The 26,756-nt window shown below is 45.7% G+C and overlaps 1 protein-coding gene across 1 annotated transcript; it reads right to left on the bottom strand.

The window, feature by feature from the left end:
* Positions 1-190: 190 nt before the first annotated feature.
* On the bottom strand, positions 191-15,147 carry GM2A (GM2 ganglioside activator). Its single transcript, XM_017515027.2, has 4 exons — positions 14,749-15,147; positions 7,948-8,100; positions 1,682-1,864; positions 191-1,303 (listed from the first exon to the last, which is right to left on the bottom strand). Exons 1-4 carry the CDS (start codon positions 14,827-14,829, stop codon positions 1,148-1,150), a joined length of 573 nt encoding a protein of 190 aa, XP_017370516.1. The 5' UTR covers positions 14,830-15,147; the 3' UTR covers positions 191-1,147.
* Between the last annotated feature and the right edge of the window lie 11,609 nt (positions 15,148-26,756).

Here is a 26,756-nt window from a genome sequence, read left to right as displayed (position 1 = left end):
AAAAAAAAAAAAAAAAAAGGACAAGGTATGCATGGTATGAGATCAGAGGTTGCGAAGTGGCCACCATGAGCCAGCCTGCCCCACTGATATGTCCGTTTGGGACACATCACACTGCACAGCGTTTAAAAAAAAATAATTAGTTGCCGATCTTTTAAAATGGTAAGATTTCATATACAAATCTGGATTTTTGGCTTCCCTAGGAGCAAACATTGAAACTATCTGGCAATACTGGGCCCACGCCATTCTTATGTGGCACTGACTGATCATAGCTAGGTAGCAGGTGTCTTCACAGACTGGCTATGTACTCTCCCACCTACTCCAGTCCTTGCCACCCTTAATTATATTTCCAACTGAAGACCAGGCCTCAACGGCCTTGTATCAATGCACGTGTGCTGTGACTTTCTGTATAGTATAAGAAATATTTACACTGTAGTATTATCTTTAATCAAAAAGGAAAAATTGAAATCAAGCATGGAAACAACATGTTTCTCATGGTCCTTGTCACTCATTTAAGTCTCTTGCTAGGCCCTGCGGGTACCTGAGTTTGTAAACAACAGAGCACTCCTAATATCTCCCCCAAGGGATCCCTCCCCGACACACCCTGCCTCTCCAGGATACACTGCACCCTAGTATTAACTGGGCCAATCTAAAAAGGAAATCAAAATTAGTCACAAAAGTTAGGGAAGGAATAGACTAAGAGCAACTACTTTCATTTCACCCCTTCATTCTAACAGAGGCTGGAGTAGAACAAAAACATTAATACTGTCACTTTGCTTTTAACTTAGCGACAAAAAAAAAGAGTGAGACAGAAAGTCATAAAGACTCTTCAGCTCCTAAAACATGCTGGTTCCCATTCCGAGACTGAATGAGGCTCTTTAGAGAGAATGTTAATGGGGATGGGTCACGTGGTCAGCCCACATGCCCTGGGCTATCAAGAACTGTCCAACTTATCCTCCCTTAGGTCAGGGCTGCTTTCCCCAGCCTAAAATGTTAAGTTGCACAAAATGATTTTCAGTTAGGGTAGGGGACTCATTGTAGAAAGGGGATTAAAGGTGGGCAGAGAGTAGGAATTTGGCCTTGGCAAACACAAGACAGAGGAAAAGGAACCTTCCTCATACCCCACCATTCTGCTGGAGCAGATGCCATGTTATAGGCCCTTTAGAGAGGCAGCGATCTTGATGCAGCCCAGACGCTTCTCGCTGCTGCTCAGGACACTCTGCACGCGGTAGTTCCCGGTGGTGAGCCAACTGGGCAACTCCAGGGAAGGCACAGTGAATTCACTCTGGGGCAGTGAGTAGGTTCCCTGTGGGAAAGCCAGAGGACCGCCAGTCAGTGGGAGCCTACTGATGGGCTCTCTCTCCTGAGCCACTGCTAGGATTGTAGACATGAACTACTACCCCTCTTCCCATTCTCAAACTGGCCACACAAGATGGAGACTGCCACAGCACTGTGGAGCATAGATTATTATAGATAAAGGGCCCCAAAGATCACATCTAAGTTCAAGTCTCCCACTTCATAGATGATAACTGAGGCTCCCAAAAGATAAGTGATTCCAGATAGGTCACACTGGATTACAGATCCAGAGACATCCAGACTACAAGAGGAGAATACAAAGACCCTTCTCCCCAAAACCCATCTCTTTAGCCGCGGGGGTACCGCTCTCTCCTCCCTAAGTACTTACTTCTTTGAAAGGACAGTGGCAAGGAAGCCCATAGGTATGTAGGGGCTCTGGGCAGGGCTCCCCAGTAGGAAATAACATATCAAGCACATCACAGAAGTCTTCAAAGGTACAGCTGCCAATCTGGTCTGTGCATGGAATCTTGATCCAGAGGCCGGCCACTTCCTTCTCCAAAAGTAAATCCATCTGGTTAAAAAAAAAAAAAAAAAAGTTGGGGGGAGTTTTGAAAAAGGTTATAAGTATAAATTCCAGGGCAAACATACCAGCTCTTCTGTGTCTTCAAAAAAGCAGCAGTATATTTTAATCATAGAATTTTTAATGAGCTAGCTAGGTAAACTACTCACGTTCCTTCGTATTTGCACCCTAATCTCTTTGGCTCCTGCAAAGACAGAGACTCCGGCTGCCTTCAGCCAAGAACTATAGAAAAAACCCCTAGGCCTTCCAAAAGGGTTTCAGCCGATATTCTATAGCTCTCTCTAATATGTTTCCCTTAATGTTTTTGCCACCAACTTGAGTGAATCCCCACACTTGTGCCCGTGGCAGGCATTAATAATCAAACGTGAAATTTTTCCCTACATTAAACTATACATAAACTTCGAATTTCTTTCTTTTTTTCTTTTCTTTTCTTTTCTTTTCTTTCTTTCTTTCTTTCTTTCTTTCTTTCTTTCTTTCTTTCTTTCTTTCTTTCTCTTTCTTTCTTCTTTCTCTTTCTTTCTTTCTTTCTCTTTCTCTCTCTCTCTCTTTTCTTTTCTTTTCTTTTTCTTTTTCTTTTTCTTTTTGTCATGGCTTATTGCACTCACTGTAGCCTCAACCTCCTGAGCTCAGACGGTCCTCCTGCCTCAACCTCCTATGTAGTTGGGAAACACAGGCAGGCACATGCCACCACACCCAGCTAACTTTGTATTTTTTGTAGCGACAGGGTCTCACTTTGTTATCCAAGCTGGGCTCAAGCTCCTGGGCTCTAGCAATCCTCCCAAAGTGCTGGGATTACAGGCGTGAGCCACCAGTGCGCAGCCCATAGTCTTAGAATTCTGTAGGTACTCACTACCAATTGATTGGTTCTAACACGTGCATTGAAACGCACTAGTCATCTAACTGCTAATTGGTTAACCGTGGCATTGCTTCCTAGGCTTTCCTTCCGAGCCCAGCCTTGGCCCCAGAATCCTTTTCTGCATAGGACTTCAGGTAGTCACTACCAACTGATGAACTGGTTACCAAAATGAACCCAACTGGTTGTTCTTGGGTCGCATTTTCTCTGTACAGCCACAGAAGACAGATTTAGGAACAATAGGAATGTGGAGAAAGATCACCTTGGGACTGGTATAAAATCACAGCTACAACTACCTCAGGGAGTAGTGGGCTCCCTGACTCAGCTGGGAAAGCTACAGACTCTTGTACCTGGAGTAGAGCTGGGTGAGAAGATCTAGAATACACTTCACGCCTCCATGCTGTCATGACTCCTCCTATTTTGGAGGTCGAAGCTGACCAGGAGGAAGTAGCCAGAATTTCACAGTGGACAGTCCCAGTTGTCCCAGGCATATGCTGAATAGTCACCATGTATTAGTTGCCTCTAGAGCCAAATGAGGTGTCCCTTAGAACCATGTCCATCACCCACCAAAAGTATCAAGGGAAAACTCTAAGGGAAGTGCAATAGGAAATTAGCTTTCTCAAATACCTGATTCCTTGTGGGTGTGACAGCAGGAAATCACGTTTTTAGGATCCCTTTCAGCTCTGACATTCTAGCATTTTATTTGGGGCTCCGTTTCTAAGAGATAAACCCTGGATAGGCACGTATATCCTCAGAGCCGGCTGGGCTCCTGCTGGTTCCCAAGCCATGGGCTCAAGTCTTCCAGATGCCCAGATGTCAAGATATTAGCTGCCTTCCTCCAGGCCCAGAAAGAAAAAAGAAATCAACACATCCTGTGTTCTGAGTGGACAAATTCAAATTGCTCCTCTCACTGGCCTCATCTGCTGCTGAGACATATATCCTCTCTGATCTCTGCTTCTATCCCCAGCACAGGACAAGCACGACACAAGAAGCGTACTGAACTGAAGTCAACAGAAGGTTCTAAGGCAGCAGCCACGCCTGCCATTTGGAAATTACAAATTATGGCTCATTTCTTATTCTCAATCTATTTGCTACTATGACTCAGAAAAGGAAGCAGGGCGGAGTCATGAGCCCAGGCACTCACGTGACTTCAGGGGCTTGGGGAACCAAGTCATCAGGCCTGAAAGGCTGGAATAAGTATATATGATAAATACAATGACAATTTACAATTCTCAAGGATGGGGAAACCAGAGTCCCACAGGCTGAAACTTGAGGGAGGCTGGGCAGTGGGAGTTATCAACATTGCCAAATCTCATGGAGCAAGTCAAAGGAGAAAAGGGAGCTCCTGAGCAGGCCCCAATCTAACCTATGGCCATGGAAACCTGGGACACTTAACTTTTAAAAATTACAGCTAAGGTCAAATCTATCCAGATCCCAGATTTGACTTTTGATTGAAGATATTTCACTACAGCGAGGTCAGGGAAGGAGAGGATGGCAGTTGCTTTCTTGGGTTTGGGCAGTCACTCTCCTTTGGGCCTTAGTGTAACAAGGGGTTGAAGCCCTGTGGCCTCAAGAGTGCTCCAGGCTCATCTAGAGCTTAGTTCTGGGCAGCTCTCCTAAGCGGGTCTGCTGGGCAAGGGGAGAGGTCTGGAACTGAATCTGCAGCACTCCTCTCCCCTCCCCTGCAAATACACCAAGCACTAAGTCTACCTCCCTGACAGTAAAAGCTCAGGAACCAAGCCCCAAGATAAACACCAGCCTTGTCCATGCTAATAACTCGCACTGGGACCCGGGGCAAGCTGCAGTCTTCCCTGAGAGCCTCTGTCCCTCATCATCTCTTCTCCCTAGCAAGTGGTCAGGAGAGCTTTCATCTAATAGTTGATATGCACATACCCTAAAAAGAGAAAAGAACTGAACTAAATACACACACACACACACACACACGCAGAAATACTGGCAGTCAGGCACAGTGTCTGATGCCTGTAATCCCAGAACTTTGGGAGGTCAGGAGTTCAAGACCAGCCTGGCTAACATGGCGAAACCTCGTCTCTACTAAAAATACAAAAATTAGCTGGACGTGGCGGTGCATACCTGTAATCCCAGCTACTCCAGAAGCTGAGACAGGAGAATCCCTTGAACCTGGGAGGTGGAGGTTGCAATAAGTCAAGATTGCACCACAATACTCCAGTCTAAACAACGCAGTGAAACTCCATCTCAAAAAAAACTTGGGGAAAGAGAAGGAACAGAGAGGATCCGAGGCCAATTTTTACTAAGCACAAGTGACAATCAAGACTGAGGAGATTATTTAGGCCCAAATTTATGACAGGTAATAGAACAATGGAAAAAGAGGGTAGGGGGTAAATCCATCTCAATGGTCTGTGAAGGAGCCAGGAAAAGCAGGGTGAGGGCAGAAGAGGGGGTTTGTCAGCTTCTTGTTTCCAAGTCAGCTACACAGGCCCTCCCTAGAAACGCCTGTGGTTGCACAGTGATGGCGGGAGAGGGAGCACAGTGGCAGGTCTGCCAGGAGAGCCCACACTCCAGATTCAGCAGAGGGACGACACACGTGTGTCATCCTGGCAGGGAAACAGTACCGTGTCCATACGTGGGAAATAATTCCACCCCTTGGCCCAGATCCAAGGGTACAGGGCTTGATCCCCTACCACCTGAGGAACAGTAAAGGAACATAATGACTCAGCTAGGAAAAGACTTAGTATGAGGTGCAGGGGAGCTGAAAGCTGCCGCATATCCAGGACTTGTGTCTGGGTCAAGAGGCTGCAGGATAAGACAGATGCTAATTGAAATGTTCACAAGATCTAACAAGTACTGAGCATGTCCTGGCTGCCAGGCCCTGTGCATTATTTACTAACTCAGGTATTGCTCAAGGAAAATCCATAAGGTAGGAGCTGTGATTAAGCCAGGTCTAAGGGTAATGACAGAAACACAGATTGCAGATCAGTACTCTTTTAAATGATTAACACAAAACTGGTACCAGAATAGATCTGGATCAGGAACAGACTGAAGGGCATAGAGGAACATCATATAAAGGTAGCAATTTTAGCTAGAGAGTAAAGGACCGTAATAAATGGTTTTGCAATGGATATATGAAAAGTCTTCATTATTCTGTAAGAAAATATAAAAACATCCGCCCCTGAAATAGTCAATGGATGGAAACAAACAGGTTATTCCCAAAGTAAATACAAAAGGCAAATAAACGTATGAATAGACATCTGTGCTCACTAGGAATGATGCAAGTTGGTTCAGACATTGGGAGGCACTTAGGTAGTATGTATCAAAAGACCTAGAAAGTGTCTATTTAGATAATCAGAAAATTATAAAAAGATGTACTATAATAAGGTGGTTATTACAGCAAAAAAAAAAAAAACACTGGCTGGGTGCAGTGACTCAAGCCTATAATCTCAGCTCTTTGGAAGGCCAAGGCAGGCAGATTGCCTGAGGTCAGGGGTTCAAGACCAGCCTGGCCAACATGGTGAAACCCCATCTCCAGTACAGACACAAAAATTAGCAGGGCACAGTGGCAGGTGCCACTGCTACTTGGGAGGCTGAGGCAGGAGAACTGCTTGAGCCCGGGAGGCGGAGGTTTCAGGGAGCCAAGATGGTGCCACTGCACTCCAGACTAGGCAACAGAGTAAGATTGCGACTCAAAAAAAAAAAAAAAGAAAAACAAAACAACCAACCAACCAAACAAACACTACCCTGGAAATAAACTAAATGTTCACCAATAGACTTGTCATATAAATTATGAAAGATCTACATCCGAATATTTCTGCTATTAAAAATGATTGGATGGGCTGAGCGGGGTGGCTCACACCTATAATCCCAACATTTTGGGAGTCTGAGGCAGGAGGATTGCTTCAGCCCAGGAGTTCAAGACCAGCCTGGGCAACATAGGGAGGCTCCATCTCCATAAAAAATAAAAAAATTAGGTAAGCATGGTGACATGTGCCTGTGGTCCCAGCTACTCAGGAGGCTGAGGCAAGAGGATCACTTAAGCCCACGAAGTCAAGGCTGCAGTAAGCCATGATCATACCACTGCACTCCAGCCTGAGCAACAGAGTGAGACACTGTCTCTAAAATTATAATAAATTAAAATAATAAAATAAAATAATGATTGGGTAAAAAACATGACTATGTAGAGCCACCTAATCCTTGGAAAGTGATATGGAACATATAGTATTGTGCAAAAAAAAGCAAGTATAATAGTACATATCATGTACTACCATGAGTATAAGTGTGTCTGTATTTACAAACACATAACAATTCTGACGGGATATGTAAAGAGAAAACACTGGCTGTCTCTAGGATTTAGGTTGCTGGAGGACATTTACAATGAGCACTGCCTATTATCACACATATCCATTAAAAATAAGTATGTATGTTACACATGTAATTGTATGGGGAAAGTTGCAAAGCATGTCCTATAAGATGTTAAAAGTGCTTATCCCCTATCACTAGGTAGTGAGATTTCTAGTGATTTATTTTATTTGTTTATTTATTTATCTTTGAGACAGAGTTTTGCTCTGCTACCCAGGCTGGAGTGCAGTGGTGCGATCTCGGCTCACTGCAACCTCTGCTTCTTGGGTTCAAGTGATTCTCCCACCTCAGCCTCCCAAGTAGCTGGGATTACAGGCACATGCCACCACACCCAGCTAATTTTTCTATTTTCAGTAAAGATGGGGTTTTATCATGTTGGCCAGGCTGGTCTTGAACTCCTGACCTCAAATGATCTTCCCACTTCAGTCTCCCAAAGTGCTGGGATTACAGGCATGAGCCACCGCACCTGGCCTATTTTATTTATTTTTTGACCGCTTGTGTTTTCTAAAGTGACTATGTAGTACTGGCTAATTGATGTATTGATTTTATAATTAACAACAAAACCAAATTGCCCAACCAGAGCTGTCAGACAATAATCAGCAGTTGGCCATCAGGCCCAGAGAAGGCCAGGACGCTCCTGCCAGGCTCAAGGTATCTGTCACTCCTGCCCTTACCAGGAAGTTGCTGGCACTGACATCAGAGATTCCTTTCAATCAGATGATCCTGAGATTCCATGAACCTGTGAACGAATATTTGAATCTACACGTCCTATACTATTCTGGAAATCCAGGATTCTGACATTCTTCACAGTTCCCCCAGCATATGTGCCCCAGTGCCCCTGCTAGCCAGCCTCTGGCACCTCCCCTTCCCCACCCACCCCCAGGCTCACCTTCAAAGGAGAACTCAGGAGGACACTGGTGCTGCCCACGACACTGAGGGTTACATTCCCAGGAATGATGATGGGGTCAGGCTCCACAGTCAGGCTTCTGATCACCGCAGGGTCCTTCCCTTCATCACAGTTGTCCCAGGAAAACTTACGTAGCTGGAAGGGCCAGGGACAATCAGGCAGCAAGGAAGGAGGAGAAGAAAAAGGTTAACAAAAGAAACTATCACAGATCGTAGGAAAAACGAGCTCCTGGCAGTGTGACCTTGGGTGAGGCACCTCTGTCTTTGAGCGTCATCTATGAGGCTCCACACCTATGAACCTGGGATAACACTTGCCCTGCTCATTTTATAGACAAGACTAAACTAAAAGACTCAAAAGACATTATCTCACAAAAGTATATTGTAAACTATAAGGCAGAATATGACAGACCTGGAACTTCAAAACAGGAGACTGACCTAATTGGCCTTTGGTGGGCGCCTTCTCTGCTTTCCCACCTCCCTGCTGCCTGCTCCTCTCCAGCCAGCCTTGGGATCCCAGCAGAGGGCAGCCTCCTGGAGGATTCACCTCTGCAGCCCATACCCAGGACCTTGTTCATGTCACACCCCACACCCAACGCAGAGCCAGGAATAATGGGAAATACAGAACACAGATAACAGCATCTGAAATTCCACTCTCAAGGGGGAAGGTGATTAACTCAGGAAGGAATAGGACACCCATGAAAAGATCCCCAGTGGATCACTTGCTGATGAATAATCCCCAGTGAATGGACTTCCCCAGTCCTAACCAGTGGTTTCTTCTTCCCATCCCACCTCTCATGCCATGTGCCCAGTTGGGTCAACCACCACCACGCTGCTGAGCTGTTCTTTCTGTTCTTCCTCCACATCCCCCAGGTCTCCTGATTCTGCCACCATTACATCTGCATGTGACTGTATGCGACCGCCACTTCCCACTCCAACAGGACCCTGTCTGACAATCTTGAGCACTTCCCCCACCATGCAGACTCTCTGCCCACCCACTCTCACCTCTCCCAGCCCCCTAGAGGCCACCTATGAGAGACTGTTGGCACGCCCTCCATCCACACCCTGCCTCAGAGAGAAAACCTGCCAGTCCCACACCCCCAAGCGGACCCCCACCTTCAACACTCCCATGACTGACTGGACCCAGCAGGATCACCTAACCTCAGCTAAGCTGATGGATTCTTTCTGCCCAATTTTGGAATTAAGGCATAAAAGGCTGGGGATATGGGGGCTTTGTGCTGTCACTGGATCCTCAATTTTGGGTTGAGGACAGACCATCTAGATCTGTGACCCATGACCAAGTGGAAGCTAATGAAGGATAAGAACTAAGGGCTCTGCTGGTCTGTGGAAAAGGGAACAGGTGAAGTCCCACTTCCCTGTCTATAAAAGCAGCACGGAGTAGCAGTGAAGGGTCTGGCTTTGGAGAGACGTGGGTGAAGGACGAGTTTAGCCAAACAACCCTGGGTGGAAATCATAGCTCTGCCACACTATGTGATTTTACCGGTCAGTTTCCCCTTTGGAGTCTCCATTTCCACATCTTTTAACTGGAGGCAGGTCTACCTTCCTCTCCAGGATGTTGCAAGGGCGAGAGCGTGTATGTAAAGTTCATAACCCAATGCCAGACACAACTGGAGAGCCGGCTCACTCAGTGGGAGCCATTAGCATCCTAGCCTCCGCTTCCTGCCGGCAGCGCCATAAGACATCTTGTAGCTCTGTAATAAACTTCCCCTTTACCTGAGCTTTTAGGAATGAGTTCCTACCCCTTGGAATGAAAGCTCATGTCATGACTAAGAAAGGCAGGACAGGGTAGTTGCCAATAAATGTTTCCTTCAACATTCATTCCACAAATATTTATGGAGCAATGATGACAGGCCTTGGGCTAAGCGCTGTGGCAAGAGTGGTAAACAATCAGACATGGCTCCTGCCCTGCCTTCAGTAGCTTACCGTCTAATGCAAATAAATATCACTCACTATGATTTGTGAGTGCACAAGGAAATGTGCAGAAGGTAACGCCAATAGCAACAAAAGACTCACTTACATAGGGTGGTGGGGAAGTGATACATAAGCTGGGCTCTTACAGGATGAGGAGTCAGACATGTAAGTGCAGAAAGAATGTTCCAGGCCAAGGGAACCCTGAGGCTCAAAGAAGCTTGACTGCTGTAGGCACTGGGGGAAGGCCATGGGCTAAACATCATGGACGAGGGACCCAGATGAGGCTGGAGGGGCAGCAGGGTCATTTAATGTAGGTCCCCACAAGCCATACTCAGGAGGTTGCGTTAACTACAGGTGCAGTGGAACCCCATTGAAGAACAGTACTACACTGTGATTTGTGCATGTGAACAGACTGAAAATGGTCAAGGGAAAGAATACCTGGAATTAAGAGTCGGGCTGGAGGGCTACGTAGGAGCAGGACTAGGCATTTTCTGGGTGGGGATGCTTTCACAGATTCTAAGGCAGCCTGATCCACACCGAGGATTGATTCCGGGCTGGGGGTGGGGGCAGGGCATCCAGAGTGCCTACTGGAGAAGAATTCTCTCCCCTCTTCCAAGCTCCGCATTCCCCAGGCCCTGGGGCAGACGTAACAAGATGGCTTCCTGGGGGTAACGTCCGGCCAGCTGTCTCTATGGTGACAAATTCTGCTGCTGAGTCCAGGATCATCGGGGAAGGGAGATGTAATGGATTAGCAATCCCTACCAAGACCAGGCCGGGCACCAGATATCGGCCAACCCAGCCTAAGTCAACAAGTGGGAAGGGGCAGCACAAGGCAGAGGGGAAAGGCACAGCTCTGGGGGCAGAGATATGGGCACTACAGGTATGAATTAAAATCCCAGCTCAGCCAGGCTTGTTAGCTGAGACCGTGGGTAAGTTAACCCCCTAGAGGTTCAAAATTTCCTCATCTACTATGTGGACATAATGATATCTTCTCACAGAGTTATTGTGAGGGCATGATGTTTGTATACAGAAAGCACAGGGCACAACTCCTCGAGATAAACAAGGAAAGACTAAGAAGCTGTCGCAGGCCAGAGGAGAGTGGGGACACAACAACATGTGTCATGACAACAATGGCTATGCAGTGCCCTGGATTGGATCCTGGCTCAGAAAGAGGACATCAATGGGAAAACTGGTGAAACCCAAATACAGACTAGAATTCAGTTAACAGTAATGTACTAATGTTATTTTCTTAGTTTTGAGATATGTACAATGATAATATAAGATCCTAACAGGGGAAACTGAGTCAGGAGTATATGGAAACTCTATATTATCTCTGAAACTTTTTTTTTCTTGAGGCGGAGTCTCGCTCTGTCACCTAGGCTAGAGTGTAGCGGCGAGATCTCGGTTCACTGCAACCTCTGCCTCCTGGGTTCAAGTGATTCTCCTGCCTCGGCCTCCCAAGTAGCTGGGATCACAGGTGTACGCCACCATATTTGGCTAATTTTTGTATTTTTCATAGAGACAGGGTTACACCATGTTGGCCAGGTTGGTCTTGAACTCCTGGCCTCAAGTGATTTGCCTGCCTCTGCCTCCCACAGTGCCGGATTATAGGCGTGGGTCATCACGCCTTGCTGCAACTTTTCTATAAACCTAAAATTATTCCAAAGAACATTTTTTAGGAAAAAAGCACATAGCTCAGTACATACCACATAGTATGTGTACAACAAATGACAGCCACTATCCAGCACCACAGAGTCTATTAAGCACCTGCTATATGATTAGCATGGGGTTAGATATCCTCCCCTGTCTAATACTCCTCACAGCCTGGAGTCACAAGGCCAGCTATGCTAGAAGAGGAACAGAAATTCAGGTTTCCTGTTGTTCAAACACTCACTGCCACCCCCCAGACTTTATCTGGCCCAGGGATTTAAGGTCAGGGCTCTGAACCACATGAGCCCTGAGAAGATGTAGATGCTGTGTGATTTTGAGTGACCTTTATAGTGTCTCAGGGCCTCTTCAAAACTGCCAATCTAAGACCTTCTAGTTTGAGATGGCATCCATACCCACAGCATATAGGAGAACAAGTTTGTAGGGTAAGCTAGCAGCCTCTAGCCAGACTCTGCTATGAAGTGGCCAGCCCTAGAGCCAAGAGAAACATTCACAGTCAACATTCAGGAGCAAGGTATAAATTCTCCAGTCAAATGAAATCAAAAGGTCCACGTTCCTTCATTCGACAAGCAAAATAGACTTTCTGCCTCAGGGGCAGAGTGAGGCCAAGCCTATAGAGTTATAGGGCTTTATTTGTTTCCAATTTTAGAACTTTTCCATCAATGAATGTATTTCCCTTCACTGGCAATTCTCCAAGACAAGATGCAGGTTGGCACCATCACATCACAGATGAGGAGACCAAGACTCAGAGAATCCATGGATTAACACAGGGGAAGGATCAGAAGCCAAGCCTCCCTGCTTTCAGTACACTGCACTGTTCCTCACTATCAGACAAACATTAGCAAGGTGGTAGAAGGGAGGGGATCTAGGGTGGCCCTATCCCTTTGCTACCAGAAATGTCTGATGGCTTGCCCACTGCTAGCAGCCAAGAGGCAATGGAATTGGGTTTTTGTTTTGGAGGTTTTTTTGTGAGACAGGGTCTCACTCTGTCACCCAGACTGAAATGCAGTGGTACAATCTCAGCTGCAGTCATGACCTCCCAGGCTCAAGCGATCTCTGCACCTCAGCCCAGCTAATTTTTGTATTTTTTGCAGACAGGGTTTCGCCATGTTGCCTAGGCTGGTCTTGAACTCCTGAGCTCAAGCAATCTGCCCACCTCAGCCTCCCAAAGTGTTGGGATTACAGGTGTGCACCACTGCACCTGGTCTTGCTTTTTTTTTTCAAACTGACAAACCATAGTTGTATACATTTATGGGGTACAATGTGAAATGTATTCTCTTAGTTGTTTTGAAATGCACACAGTTCTCAACTTACAAAGGTTTGACATACAACTTTTCTTTTCTCTCTCTCTCCTTTTTTTTTTTTTTTTTTGAGACGGAGTCTCTCTCTGCCACCCAGGCTGGAGTGCAGTGGTGCGATCTCGGCTCACTGCAACCTCCACCTCCCTGGTTCAAGTACTTCTCCTGCCTCAATCTCCCGAGCTGGGATTACAGGCATGGGCCACCATGCCCGGCTAATTTTTGTATTTTTAGTAGAGACAGGGTTTCACCATGTTGGACAGGCTGGTCTCAAACTCCTGACCTCAGGCAATCTGCCCACCTCAGCCTCCCAAAGTGCTGAGATTACAGGCTTGAGCCACCATGCCCAGCCTACAATTTTTCAACTATACAATAGAGCCTAAGTGATAAATATTCAGTAGAACTGTACTTTGAGTATCCATACTGTTTTTCACTTTCAGTACAGTCTTCAATAAATTACATAAGATATCCAACACTTTATTATGAGATGGGCTTTGTGTTAGATGATGTTGCCCAACTGTAGACTAATGTAATTGTTCTGAGCATGTTTAAGGTAGGCTAGCCTAAGCTATAATGCTCAGCTTAGTTGTATTAGAAGCATTTTCAATTTAATGGTATTTTCAACTTACAATGGGTTTATCGGAACATAACCTCAAGAAAAATTAAGGAGCTTCTGCGTATAATACATTACTGACTATAGTCACCCTGGCGTAAAATAAATCTCAAAGCCTATTCCTTAGCAGAACTCAGTGGCCCACACCTGTAGTCCCAGCTACTCAGGAGGCTGAGGTGGGAGGATTGCTTGAGCCCAGGAGTTCAAGGTGGCAGTGAGCTATGATTGCCCCACTGCACTCCAGCCTGGGTGACAGAGTGAGACCCCACCTTTACTCTCAACTTCTGTAAGTTCAACTTGGTTAGACTCTACATATAAGTGAGATAATAAAACAGAACTACCATATGAACCAGTAATCCCACTTCTGGGTTTATATCCAAAGGAACTGAAATCAATATTTCTAAGGGATATCTGCACTCCCGTATTCATTGCAGCATTAATCACAATAGCTAAGAAATGGAAGTAAGTGTCCATCAACAGACACTTGTTGGATAAAGAAATTAGCCGTCAAATTGAATGCATAAAGAAAATGTGGTATACACAACAGAATACTATTTCAGCCTTTAAAAGGGGGGAAATCTTGTCATTTGCAACAACATAGACTAAATCTGGAAGACATTGAGCTAGTTGAAATAAGCCAGGAACTAGGCTTTTTCAGGTCTAGGGATTACAGAACTTCCCTGTCCCAGGGATCTGCAGCACGGTGTGAATCAGAAGTGAAGGAGGAAGCTTACAGGGTAGGGGGACTGCTGTCTCAGTGGCTCACAACTACAGGCAGCGGAGTCACAGGCCTCGGTAGTTGTCACCAGATGGGCAAACCTGGATCCTCTGGCCTGGAGAAGCTCTCAAACCCTCCCATCTCTCAGGAAGAGTTCAGGGCATTCGAGTAGAGGAAGAGATGAGGCAGCAGGCCTTATCATGGGGACATCAGGAGTGGGGGTCAGTGGTCAGGAGCAGGGTAACAGGACTGAATCTCTGTGAACAGTGCCTTAGTTTTAAGGCTCTCTGCATTTTCACACCGTCGTCGCTTGGAGAGAAGGCGGGAGAATGCAGACGTGAGATTAATCTCTCCAAAAAGGGCCTGGAGCAGAACAAGTCCTTAGAGGCCACCCTCACTGTACAGACCTGAATCCCATAACTAGTTACTTTGGGAGGCTCTACTGGAAAGAACTAACTCTAGAGAACAGAGTGGCTACCCCCATATCTCACCCAGACCCTGACACCCGTATCTGGGCCAGGAAGCTGCAAGCAGCCTCTTAAAGCAGAGTGCACTCACCTTTTTCGGGTGGGCTTGTGCAGGGGCCGCGAGCAACAAGCCCAGGGCGATCAGGAGCGGAGCCTGCATCAGGGATTGCATTGAGAAGGGTGGGTCCGGGCCGAGTTAACTGCAAGGTCTGCGGCGGCAGAGGCGCCTTTAAGCCTTTAAATGCCTTCCTGCATTGGTTACACAAAGCTATGTATCGTTATGCAAAGCTGAGTCCAGACACTGGCAATTTCGCCCCGCCTCGCCCCGCCCACGCTAGAGACTTCGGCTGCGCCCCCTCGCTCTTTTCATTGGAACCTGTCTCTCTAACGTACGCGTCAAGGCCTGCCCTCTGCAGGGCGCAGGCGGAGCTGGAGGAGAAAGGGGGCGGAGCTGAGTGCGGCGGCGCTGAGTGCGGCTGGAGCCCAATGGAGCTTAGCGCGAGGGTGGTGCGGGATCACGAGGGCGAAGCGGACGAAGCCGAGCTGCACGCGCGGGAGGGGCGAGGCCGTGGTGAGAGGAGGGGCTGAGCGGAGTGCGGGGGCGGGGCGGAGCCGAGCCCCTGGGAGAGGCGGGGCCGGGCGGGTGATGGGGCGGCGCTGTGGCTTCTGAACTCCTGCCTGGACCGTCACTTCCCGAAGGACCTTTGGGGAAACCGCGGATTGTATGTTTTCACTCACAAGTCCTTCTTGACAAAAATGTCACGCTCTCTGCCATGTTACGCTTCCCCATATTTGTGTGTTTTTATTAATTATAACCGTTATAAAAACTAACAGTAAGTGCTTGAACGCATGCTAAGGATTCAAGAGGGAATGCTTTTTTCTTCTTCCCCAATTTTAGCACTGAGAAAACTGATACACAGGGAGGATAGCTCTGTCAAGTTCACACAGCTAGGAAAGGATAGAGCAAGGCTTCTTTTTAGACACGCCATCAGCCAAGATTTTGTCAGGTTACTACACGAGTTGGAGATTTGCTTTTAGAAAATAACAGGGCTGTTGTTACCGGTACCGCGAACTTACCACTAAATTGTGAACTCCACAAGGGGTGGGATCATGACTCTTAGGCACTCATTTATACCCAGTGCCTGACACATAATAGACAATCTGTTGAGTACATGAATGCATGTGTAGAATTTAAAACTCAACTGATCATCTTTTTTAAGTAAACTTTTTATTTTTAAATTAATTTTAGTTTTACGGAAAAGTTGCAAAAATAGTACAAAGCTCTCTTCGTTCCTCTATCGTTGAGTAAGGCTCCCCGTGGCCTGCCCAGGGTTCAGGCTGCAGGCACAGAGCTTGTGCTCGCGCGCCGGGGCCCCTTCAACTGCCAGCAACAAGGAGGTTGCAAAAGAATAAAAAATTATTTTTTTAAAAAAAAAGCTGAGAGCATGACATTGGTAGACTATTAACCAAGCTCCACACTTTACCTAATGATTCTCCCATTCTGATCAACTCTTCCCTTTCATCTAGCCCAGTTGAGGTAGGAGAACAGGTCTGGAGGCAGAGAAACTAAGGCCATTTCACTCTGACTTCCTAGAACAAAATTGAAAGGAAAACCCTAACTCTCCACACATAAGTAACAAAAGGAACAGAGGATACTCTCGTTGCAAACCCCCACTTTTTCTGCGCAGCAATTCGGAAAATTGAAAGTACATTTCAATTTCTATGCTAAATTTTAATTTCTATGTTAAAATTGCATAGAACTGCAACTTTCTAACTTCAGCCCGATTGGTTGCATTCCACAACCAATCAGATGTTTGCACGGGAGCGTGACCTTTGTGACTTCACATCAGCCTCTGATTGAGGGCCACCACTTCATTTATATGAGATGAGCACCAAGTGGCCAATGGGAAGGCTCTAGCGGGTATTTGGACCCAAGAAGATTTTGTATCCTGGCCCTTGAGCTGCTGCTTGTCCTGCTCCCACACTGTGGAGTGTACTTTCATCTTCAATAAATCCTTGCTTTTGTTCTTTCATTGCTCCATTCTTGCCTTGTTTTGCTGTGTGTTTTGTCCAATTCTTTGTTCAAAAACTCCAAGAACCTAGACAACTTTCAGTCAAAACCCTCTACTGGTAACATTTTGGCAAGCCAGCCAGGAGAGACGGTAGGCCCAACGCTTGGGATTTATTTTTCTCTTTTTTCCTTTTAATACAGGGGAATCTTTCTCTCCCTCTCTCTTTGCCTTTCCAGCACGGAATCCCGGGTGGACAGAGCCTAAGCACAGGAAGCTGCAAGTTTCTGGACTGGGCCACTGTGGTGAAACTGAAAGGCTACCTTGTGGAAGCACTTGACCGCCACCGCCTGGTTAGGATGAGGGGCCTGAGTCTTTTTTCTTGTTTTCGTTTTTCTGAGTCCTATTCCTTTTTTTTTTCCCCCGAATTCTTTTCCTTTTTTGCTTTTTCAGTCTTTCAGTGGTCGTTTCCTACTAGTTCCTTAGTAATTGAGGGGAACTGGCCAGCAACACTCTCCAGTGTTCTCTGAAGCCAACTAGTAAACAGGAATGATTGCCCTGCCCTGAAGGGAGAAAGATTCTTTTCTATCCTTCCTGATTATTGTCCCTGATGCTTACATATGTCTCAGTTGGCAGCAGCAGCTCATTCAGAGCAAACTCACACATAATTCAGGTGACATAAACCTTCTTATGCTAAATTCTTCCCTTCCCTTCCCCGACTCAACTGGCTAAGGACAAAAAACCCTCCTAGCTATGCAAAAATGTTATATGACTCAGAGAGTCCAGGCGTGTCATAGATGGTCTGTGTGGTGCATGAGGAGTGGAGGGGGGGGATCCATGAAAGGGAGTCTATCATTTCCTAAATTGAGAGAGTTAAAGGGTTGCTTTAAGTAGAATGGGAAAACCCTAAGGAGAGTTTATAGTAGGTCTTCAGTGGTGGAGGGAACCATTCCAAAGCAGTGCTGGCACCCATCTAATGTCAGAGACGTCTGACAGACTAAGTCAGGGCCCTAATCGGGGGATGCTCCCAGGGACCCGAGTCTGGGCCCAGAATTTTTCCAGGTGTATGCCCTGAGTAAGCTTTGGGTCACTGTTGAGCCCTCCACTTTTCAAAGTCCTCTCCTCTTTCCCAGACCACTATGGGCAACTCTCCACCTGATTCCCTTTTGGCTACATCCTCCACCATCGGAATCAATTTGATCCTGACAATCTAAGGAGAAAACATATAATTTTTTTTCCGCAGTGCTTTCTGGCTCCATAAGGAGCTGCCCAGACTGGGAAAAAATGGGTAATCAATGGTATCCTCAATTCTGACACCATCCTGCAATTAGACTTATTTTGCAAGAGGCAGGGCATATGGTCAGGAATCTTGTACATACAGATGTTCATGACCCTATACCAAAACCTAACAATCTGCAAAACACTCAGAACCCACCTCGCAAAGGAAAGTTCTAAGGGAGAACTACATATTATAGATGACCCCCTCTTAAAAGGGCCACCTGTCTCTCAGGGTGAACAGCAACCACCCTCATATGGCCTCTTGCCAAGTGCTCCTGAGGCTAAAACCCAGGAGCAAACACCAGAGACCCTACTAAGTCCCCATATTCAACTCTTTCCAGCCCTGTTACATCTTAGGGAAGTGGCAGGAGCTGAGGAGCCAGTCCTAGTGCAGGCCCCCTTCTCTATAACTAATATGTAACAATGTAAGGAAAAGCTAGGAAGCTATTCCAAGAATCCTAGGAAATTTGCAGATGGATTCCAAACTTTGACCTTAGCCTTTGATCTCTCATGGAGAGATGGTCAATTCATTTTAGCAACCTGTTGGCACTCCTTCAGAAAAGGAACAAATCTTTGAGGCTGCCGGCAGGGAAGTGGATGAATTATCTGCCCGAAACCCTCAGGGCAATTACCAAGGCCCAGACACAGTTCCCACTATGATCCTAATTGGGAATATAACGCCCCCATGGGAATGAATCACCGGGCTAAATTTCTTGAGGCTGTATTTAGAGGAATGAGAAAGGGAATAACTAAGGCAGTAAATTACGACAAAGTAAGGGAGGTTACACAAGGCAAGGAGGAAAATCCAGCCATGCATTATGGTAGGCTGGAGCAAGCCTTTAAAGATGTACTAATCTGGACCCTTCCTCTCCCGAGGGCAAAATATTAATGGCACAGCATTTCATTAGCCAATCGGCCCCAGACATTAGGTATAAACTCCAAAAGCTACAGCTGGGACCACAAACTAATCAAAATCAGATTCTTGATACTGCCTTTATGGTGTATAGCAATCATGACCTGGAAGAAGGAAAGAGGGTACAGAGCAAAGAAACGCAGCAAGTGGAAATTATGGCAGCCATCATTGGTGATGCACTGAATGCCCAAAGAGCATCTAAGGGAAACCCGAAGGGTCATAAAGATAATGCCAGCAAAGGCAAGTCTTGCTTCAAATGCAAGAAAAGTGAGCATTGGGCAAAGGAATGCACTAAGCCCTCTCCAGTCTCCTGCCATCAATGCAAAACACCAGTCGTGACCCCAGGTACTGAGAATTGACTGCCCCTGCTCCCACTGAGGGGCTGGGTTAGGGAAAACACACCTAGCAGTGTGAAAGGAGGAATCAGATGAAGACTGAAGTGGCCCGGGGTCTTTCTCACTGCCCCTGTCCAGGAAGATTGTAATTACTGCAGAAGAGCCCCTAGTAACTCTGGGTGTCATGAGCACTCAAATTCAGATTCTTTTCCATACAGGGGCAAATTATTCTATTCTTACTGCTTATGCAGAGAAACTTTCCTCCCAGTCCACAAGTGTTATGGGAAAGGAAAGGAAGCCACAAACCAGATTTTTCACTCCTCCTTTGATTTGTCAATTTGAGAAACAAATCTTCTAACAGGAATTCCTTCCTAGTAGTATCAAGCTACCCAATCCCCCTTTTGGGAAGAGATATTACGGTTAAAATAAGGGCACTACTATAATTTAAGCATCACCTAATGAAATTGCTAATAGTCAAAAATACAGACAATGTCCAAGACCACATTAATAAACAGGTTAACCCACTGGCATGGTATACTAGAAAACTGGGGAAGGCTAAAACAGCAGTGCCAGACAAAATACAGCTTGAAGACCCCAGCTATTTTCCCAGTCAAAAATAATACCCAGTTAAGCAGGAAGCAAGAAAGGACCTAGCACCCATAGTTGACGTGTCACTTACCCATAGGCTCTTAAAACTGTAATTCTCCCTGGAGTTCCCCCATCTTACCTGATCCAAAGCCTTCAGGGGAACACAGGTTAGTAAGAACATTTAATAAAGAAACAAAGGGGACGAAAAGAAGGATCCTAGTGGTATATGGGGTCAAAAATATATCTCTCAGACAGCCTCGTGGGAAGTTATAAAAGCCCGGTATGACTCTTTCCGTGTTGGGAGGGATGCAACTCTCTGCTCATGGTAAACAAGCTCTTTACTGGGGCTAAGTTCAGTGGCTAAGCAAGCCTGCCAAGCCTGCTCACTATGTGCACATAACAACCCAGGAAACAAAATGCCTCCTCTAATAGAGCCAGTGCAGAGGAGAGGAACTTATCCAGGGAAGACTGGCAGTTACACTTCACCTAAATGCCAGCTTGCAGAGGACACGAGTTTTTGTTAGTACTAGTGGATACCTTTACTGGTTGGGTCAAAGCTTATCCTACCAGAACATCGAAGGCTAATGAGGTTATAAAGTTTCTCGTAAAAGAAATAATCCCCTGGTTTGGGTGACCTCAGAGCCTCCAAAGTGATAATGGCCTGTCCTTTATCTCTCAAATAACTTGAGCGGTTTCAAAGGCTCTTGGAATCAAATACTATTTATATTCAGCATGGAGGCCTCAATCCTCCAGAATAGTAGAAAGGGGTAACCAAACTCTAAAACAGGTGTTAGCTAAGCTATTTCAGGAAACATCAGAAACTTGGGTCAGCTTACTGCCCATAGGCCTCTCAAGGATCCATAATAGCCCTAGAGCAAAAATTAATATAAGCTCATACGAAATGTTATACAGAAGGCCATTTTTTTTTCTTTTGAGACAGAGTCTCACTCTGTTGCCCAGGCTGGAGTGCAATGGTGCAGTCTCGACTCACTGCAACCTCCGCCTCCCAGGTTCAAGCGATTCTCCTACCTCAGCCTCCCGAGTAGCTGGGATTATAGGCTCCCGCCGCCACATCTGGCTAATTTTTGTATTTTTAGTGGAGACGGGGCTTCACCATGTTGGCCAGGCTGGTCTTAAACTCCTGACTTCGTGATCCACCCGCCTTGGCCTCCCAAAGTGCTGGAATTACAGGCATAAGCCACCATGCCTGGCCCAGAAGGCCATTCTTAACTAATAATTACTGATCCAGATACAACCAGTTTAATAAAATACCTAGTCAACCTAGGACAATTTTAGCAGGCTTGACAAAAGTTTGGAATTCAAAGTCTCCCCATACCGGGAACTAACCAGCAATCCCAAATCAGGCCAGGAGATAAGGTGCTTGTTAAAACACAAAGGAGAGAATCACTTGCTCAACAATTACAACCCAAATGGAAGGCGCCATGTTCAGTAATACTAGCCACGCCTTTTGCCATCAAAGTTCAAGGATTAGATAGTTGGATACATCTTTGAAGGATGAAGCCAGCAATGCCGGAAGCTCCAGACCAGGAACTTGAAGTTCCCATCAGCCACTGCACCTATGAACCTGTGGAAGACCTGAAGTACCTGTTTAGAAGACAGCCAAAAGACAAGTAAATGCCTACCAACTTTCCTTGGTGTCTTTGTTGCATAATTACTGTAGGCTGGATAATAGTAGTAATTTATTTTATTTTTGCAGTTTAATTGCCTTCTTCTAAATAGATGGAATCACTTCCCTTGTAGTAATTAAGCAGAATGTTTTAATACATTTTTATAACAAACATTCCTGACAGCGTAGGTATGCACCCCCAAAGTACTCATTAAATCTTTTAACCGAATTCATTTCCTCTCTCATCGAGACTATCAAGCTCCAGATGGTCACGCAACAAGTGAAGACAACACCCCCGTCCATCAAGAAGCCACCCTGTCTCCATTAGACAGAATAGGGAGAGAGTTCTGTCATTTCCAACAGGTAGGGACTATGCCCCAAGTCAGCATGAAGCAGTTACAGAAGAAAGTCCGTCAGTCTCTCTGCCTCCCGTAAAGATTTATGGGGATCACAACTCTCAGGGATGAGATGAGGCAGGAGAACAGGGTCTGGAAGCAGGGAACCTAAGGTCGTTTCACACTGACTTCCTAGAACTAAATTGAAACACAACCCTAACTTTCCACTTCTACGTAACAAAAGGACCAGAGGCTACTCTCTTTGCAACCCCACCTCCACCCTCTCTGCTGCACCTTGTCTGTGCAGCAGATGGAAAACTGAAAGTACCTCTGACTGGTTGCTTTTTTTTTTTTTTTGAGACGGAGTATCTATTGCCCAGGCTGGAGTGCAATGGTACAATCTCGGCCCACTGCAACCTCTGCCTCCTGGGTTCAAGCGATTCACCTGCCTCAGCCTCCCAAGTAGCTGGGATTACAGGCGCCCACCACCATACTTGGGTAATATGTTTTGTATTTTCAGTAGAGACTGGTTTCACCATGTTGGCCAGGCTGATCTCAAACTCCTGGCCTCAGGTGATTCACCCATCTTGGCCTCTCAAAGTGCTGGGATTACAGGCTTGAGCCACTGCACCTGGCTGACTGGTTGCTTTATGCAACAAATTAGACTGTTGCATAGAAGTTTAACTTTATAACTTCACTTTATCCTCTGATTGGTTGCTTTCCACAACCAATCCAATGTTTGCACAGAAGTGTGACCTTTGTAATTTCAGCCTCTGATTGGTTGCTTTCAGACTGGTTACGGGCCAACACTTTATTTATATGAGGTGAACACCAACTAGCCAATGGGAAATTTCTAGAGGATATTTGGACCCCAGAAGATTCTGTATTGGGACCCTTGAGCTGCTCAGGCTGTTCTCACACTGTGGACTATCATTTTCAATAAATCCCTGATCTCATTCATTTTTTTTTTTTTTTTGCAGTTTAGGGTCTGGGGTACATGTGAAGAACATGCAAGATTGTTGTATAGGTACACATGTGGCAGTGTGATTTGCTGCCTTCCTCCACTCTTGTTGTCCAGGCTAGAGTGCAGTGGTGCCATCTCCACTCACTGTAACCTCCACCTCCTGGGTTCAAGCAATTCTCCTGCCTCAGCCTCCTGAGTCACTGGGATTACAGGAACCCACCACCATGCCCTGCTAATTTTTTGTATTTTTAGTAGAGACAGGGTTTCAATAAGTTGGCCAGGCTGGTCTTGAACTCCTAACCTCAGGTGATCCACCTGCTTTGGCCTCCCAAAGTGCTGGGATTACAGGCTTGAGCCGCCACACCCAGCTGCATTCTTTTATTGCTTCATTCTTTCCTTGCTTTGCTGTGTGTTTTGCCTTTTTGTTGTTGTTGTTGTTGCTCAAAATGCCAAGAATCTGGAAAACTTGTAGTGAAGAGCCTCTAACAGTAATACAATGTCTTCATGAGATCCATGAAGGAAGAGGACTTGCCTAGTGGTACACAGAAGAAGTGAAATTAGACATCATTTCTCCTAAGCCTGAACCATAGATTGGATGAGAGATGGCCATGCGGCTCTGCTCCAGGTGAACATGGGTGACAGATGCCGCTATGGCTCTGCTCCTTAGTACATGTGGGTGAGAGATGCCCATGTAGCTCTGCTCCTTGGTACATGTGTAGATGAGAGATGCCCATGTGGCTTTGCTCCTTGGTGGTTGTGTAGGTGGTGGATGTCTGTGTGGCTGCACTCCTTGGTACATGTGGGTGAGAAACACCCCTGTGGCTCTGCTCCTTGGTGGAGGTTTGGGTGGTTGCTCACCACAATGCCAGCATGGTATGCCCTGCAGCATCACTGAGAAATAGGAAGGGGCTGCACAGACCCTTCCAGCATCATTCCTTGTCTGTCTTTCTAGCCAAGTCCCCTCAACCGAATTACCAACTTCCTTTCGACACCTAACTACAGACACATGCCACCATCATGCAAGAGGTCAATGCCTGCCCTCAGGCAGTGAAAGGTTAACTCTCCCAGCCACCTCGGTGGCATGTTCCTTTCAGATGAGAGTTCCTGGCATCTCCACATATAGGAATTTGGAGGAAACTTTGGAAGGTCACAGACACAGTGACTGGAAACCAAGCCATAACCAAGATGGAAGAAGGGACGGGACATGTTCCCAGTCAGGTAGGCCCCGGCTTGCACCCTGGCCCTGACACCTCCTGCTGAGAGAACCTGGGCAGGGGCCTTAACCTCTCTAGCTTCAGTTTTCTCATTTGCAAAATGAAGATTTAAGATGATAATAATGAAACTACCTCTCAGCGATAAACTATTCACTCATTGATTGACTCATTGATTCAACTACTGAACAAGATAACAACCCTGCCCCTACCCACAGGCACACCCCATGCCCCTATGACTAGAGTCTTACTGAAGGGCAATCAGCAAAAAAAGAAACAAGATGACAGCATCAAGTTATAATACCAGATGACAAAAAAAAATCAGGTTAAAGTAACACAAATTGGACTGGGCTGCTACGGGAAGTAGAAAAGTTTCTTTGGAAAGTTTCCTTTCTTGTTAAAGAATAAGTGTGCTAATAACTTTGTTAAGCCCTATCCTATGTAGCTGTTAGACATGCCATGCTTACAGGCACCTAGTACATTCTATGTCCTTGTACTTTAACCAAGATATCTGTGCTGGATGTGCTCACAGGCATGTCCCAGCTCTCCATTGCTTTTACCTGTTTAGAAAAGTTTTAAGTTGTTAGCCAATTCGGTTTTAGTTTAGATAGTGAGGTCTGGCTCCAGCTGACAGAGATCAGACACAGCAGTGAGGATGACCCCAAATGCATAGGGAATAAATTTGTGTGTTTCTCTTTGTTTGTTGTACTCTTATGACGAAATGGTTAGCGAGAGTACCCTTCCTGCAGTCCAGGAAGTAAATATTGTGTTGCTGAAAGATCCTTAGTCTCAGTGCTAATTTTTCTTTGCAGCACTGAACATCTATTTCCAACATGTATTTCCAACAGTTGCCTTTTGGAGTCTGATAAGAACTCTCTGAGGAGGTGGGCTTTGACTGACCTTGGGAGAAATGAGAAACACTTGGGAAAAGAGCCAATGGAAAAATTAAATGTGGTCAAGACCATCAGGCCATGGTTCCCAGCCAGGGCCTCACACTGCAGTCCTCTAGGAGCTTTTAAAAATCCCAACCCCCAGGCCACGCTGTAGACATCTAAATCTCTTGAGTTGGGACCTAATCACTGGAACTTTAAAAAAAAACAAAACTCAGGTGACTAAAACGTGCAGCCAAGGTTGCAGTGATGTAAAGTATCTGACACATACATAGAAGCAGCAATTATTAAAAGCAAAGCCTCTGTCCTTGAAGAACTCACCTTCTAGGAGTGATTGGTTAGAAAAATGGAAATTAGGCTGGGTGCAGTGGCTCATGCCTGTAATCCCAGAACTTTGGGAGGGAACTTACTTGAGTCCAGAAGTGTGAGACCAGCCTGGGCAACATGGTGAGACACCGCCTCTGCAAAAAATTAGGTGGCATACATCTGTAATTCAAGTTACTCAGGAGGCTGAGATGGGAGAATTGCCATAGCCCAGGAGGTGGAAGTTGCCATGAGCTGTGAGTGTACCACTGCACTTTAGCCTGGGCGATAGAGTGAGACCCTGTCTCAAAAAAAAAAAAAAAAAAAAAAAAAAAGTAAAAACTGGAAAATATTGCCACCTTACTATTAATGTCAAGGATCTTGACCTTGAAATAATATGGCCCCAGTACAGCCTACCAACCATGCTTGTGTGTGGTGGGTGTGAGTGCTGTTGGGGACCAGCCACGTATCTAAAGGCTGGGGTGTGTGTGTATGTGTGTGTGCACGGGCAAGCACCTGTGTGTTATAAATGCATGTGAGGCAGGAGAATAGGGCCTGGAGGCAGGGAACCTAAAAACTTCCTAGAGCTAAATCAAATTGAAACACTGTAACTATGACAAGAAATAGCCTCTTTATTTATACAGTAAGTTCTTTGTAACTTTACTTCATCCTCTTTACTTGCATAGGATAGACACCAAGTAAATAACTTTATAACTTCACTTTTTAGCCTTTTCCTTTCAGGCATACACTATGTAACCAATGGAAACCTCTAGAGGGTATTTAAACCCCAGCAAATTCTGTAACCAGGCTCTTGAGCTGCTTGTTTGGGCCCCCTCCTGCCCTGTGGAGTGCACTTTCATTTTCAATAAATCTCTGTTTTTGTTGCTTCATTCTTTCCTTGCCTTGTTTGTGCATTTTGTCCAGTTCTTTGTTCAAAACGCCAAGAACCTGGACACCATCAATCAGTGACACTTACACCTCAAATATGTGTGCGGCAGTCATGGGGTCAGATGTAGAGGTCACAGACAGGTGATGCCAACCTCAAACAGATTTGTTCGTCTGCTTGGTGTTTCCTAGAAAATATTACTTAATTGCTAATGTCCAATCTTAAAAGGTGGTTTCTCATTAAACCATATATTTCCAGCTTTTTCTGAAAAATCAGCTTTTGTTCCACCAGGGCGACAGTTCATTGAAGCTGTGCTGCCGTCACCCTCTAGGTGGGACCAGGCCCCGCAGCCTCCATGACTACAGCGTGTGCACCTCCCATAATTGGTATCACCTGGTCTCTGTGAAGTTTTGACCCCAAATTTAGTCAGGATATCTGGTTTTACATCTCAGCTATTCTTGTTATTAAAAGATAATTTTCGAAAGAAGATATTATCTCTCATACAGATATAAAATGAACAGGTGTTAAAGATTGTATTTAACTCACTGACGGAGGGAACCTATAAGACGTTGTAACCAGTTCAAGGAAAATCCAAACAACACTCATTTATAGATCAGGAATAGTGGAATAAATGTGCACATTGGAGGAGAAAACGGGCCTCTTCCATAGTGAGAGAAGGAGGTGAATTTAAACTCCAAGGGACAAAAATTTACATGTGTATAGGCAAAGATAATCTTTTTTTTTTTTTTTTTTTTTTTTT

This window comes from Cebus imitator, unplaced genomic scaffold (genome assembly GCF_001604975.1).
Source record: "Cebus imitator isolate Cc_AM_T3 unplaced genomic scaffold, Cebus_imitator-1.0 Scaffold540, whole genome shotgun sequence".
Classification (NCBI taxonomy): domain Eukaryota; kingdom Metazoa; phylum Chordata; class Mammalia; order Primates; family Cebidae; genus Cebus; species Cebus imitator.
Note: the sequence above shows the minus strand (reverse complement) of the source record. Positions and strands in the feature narration are given on the sequence as shown.

What these genes read in the sequence shown, in the direction of transcription:
- GM2A (XM_017515027.2), bottom strand. Translation starts at nt 14,829, where the DNA reads ATGCAATCCCTGATGCAGGCTCCGCTCCTGATCGCCCTGGGCTTGTTG. An exon ending in CACAAGCCCACCCGAAAAAG is followed by an intron (nt 8,101 to 14,748) that starts GTGAGTGCACTC and finishes TGGCCCTTCCAG; the next exon opens with CTACGTAAGTTTTCCTGGGA. An exon ending in TCCTGAGTTCTCCTTTGAAG is followed by an intron (nt 1,865 to 7,947) that starts GTGAGCCTGGGG and finishes TTTTTTAACCAG; the next exon opens with ATGGATTTACTTTTGGAGAA.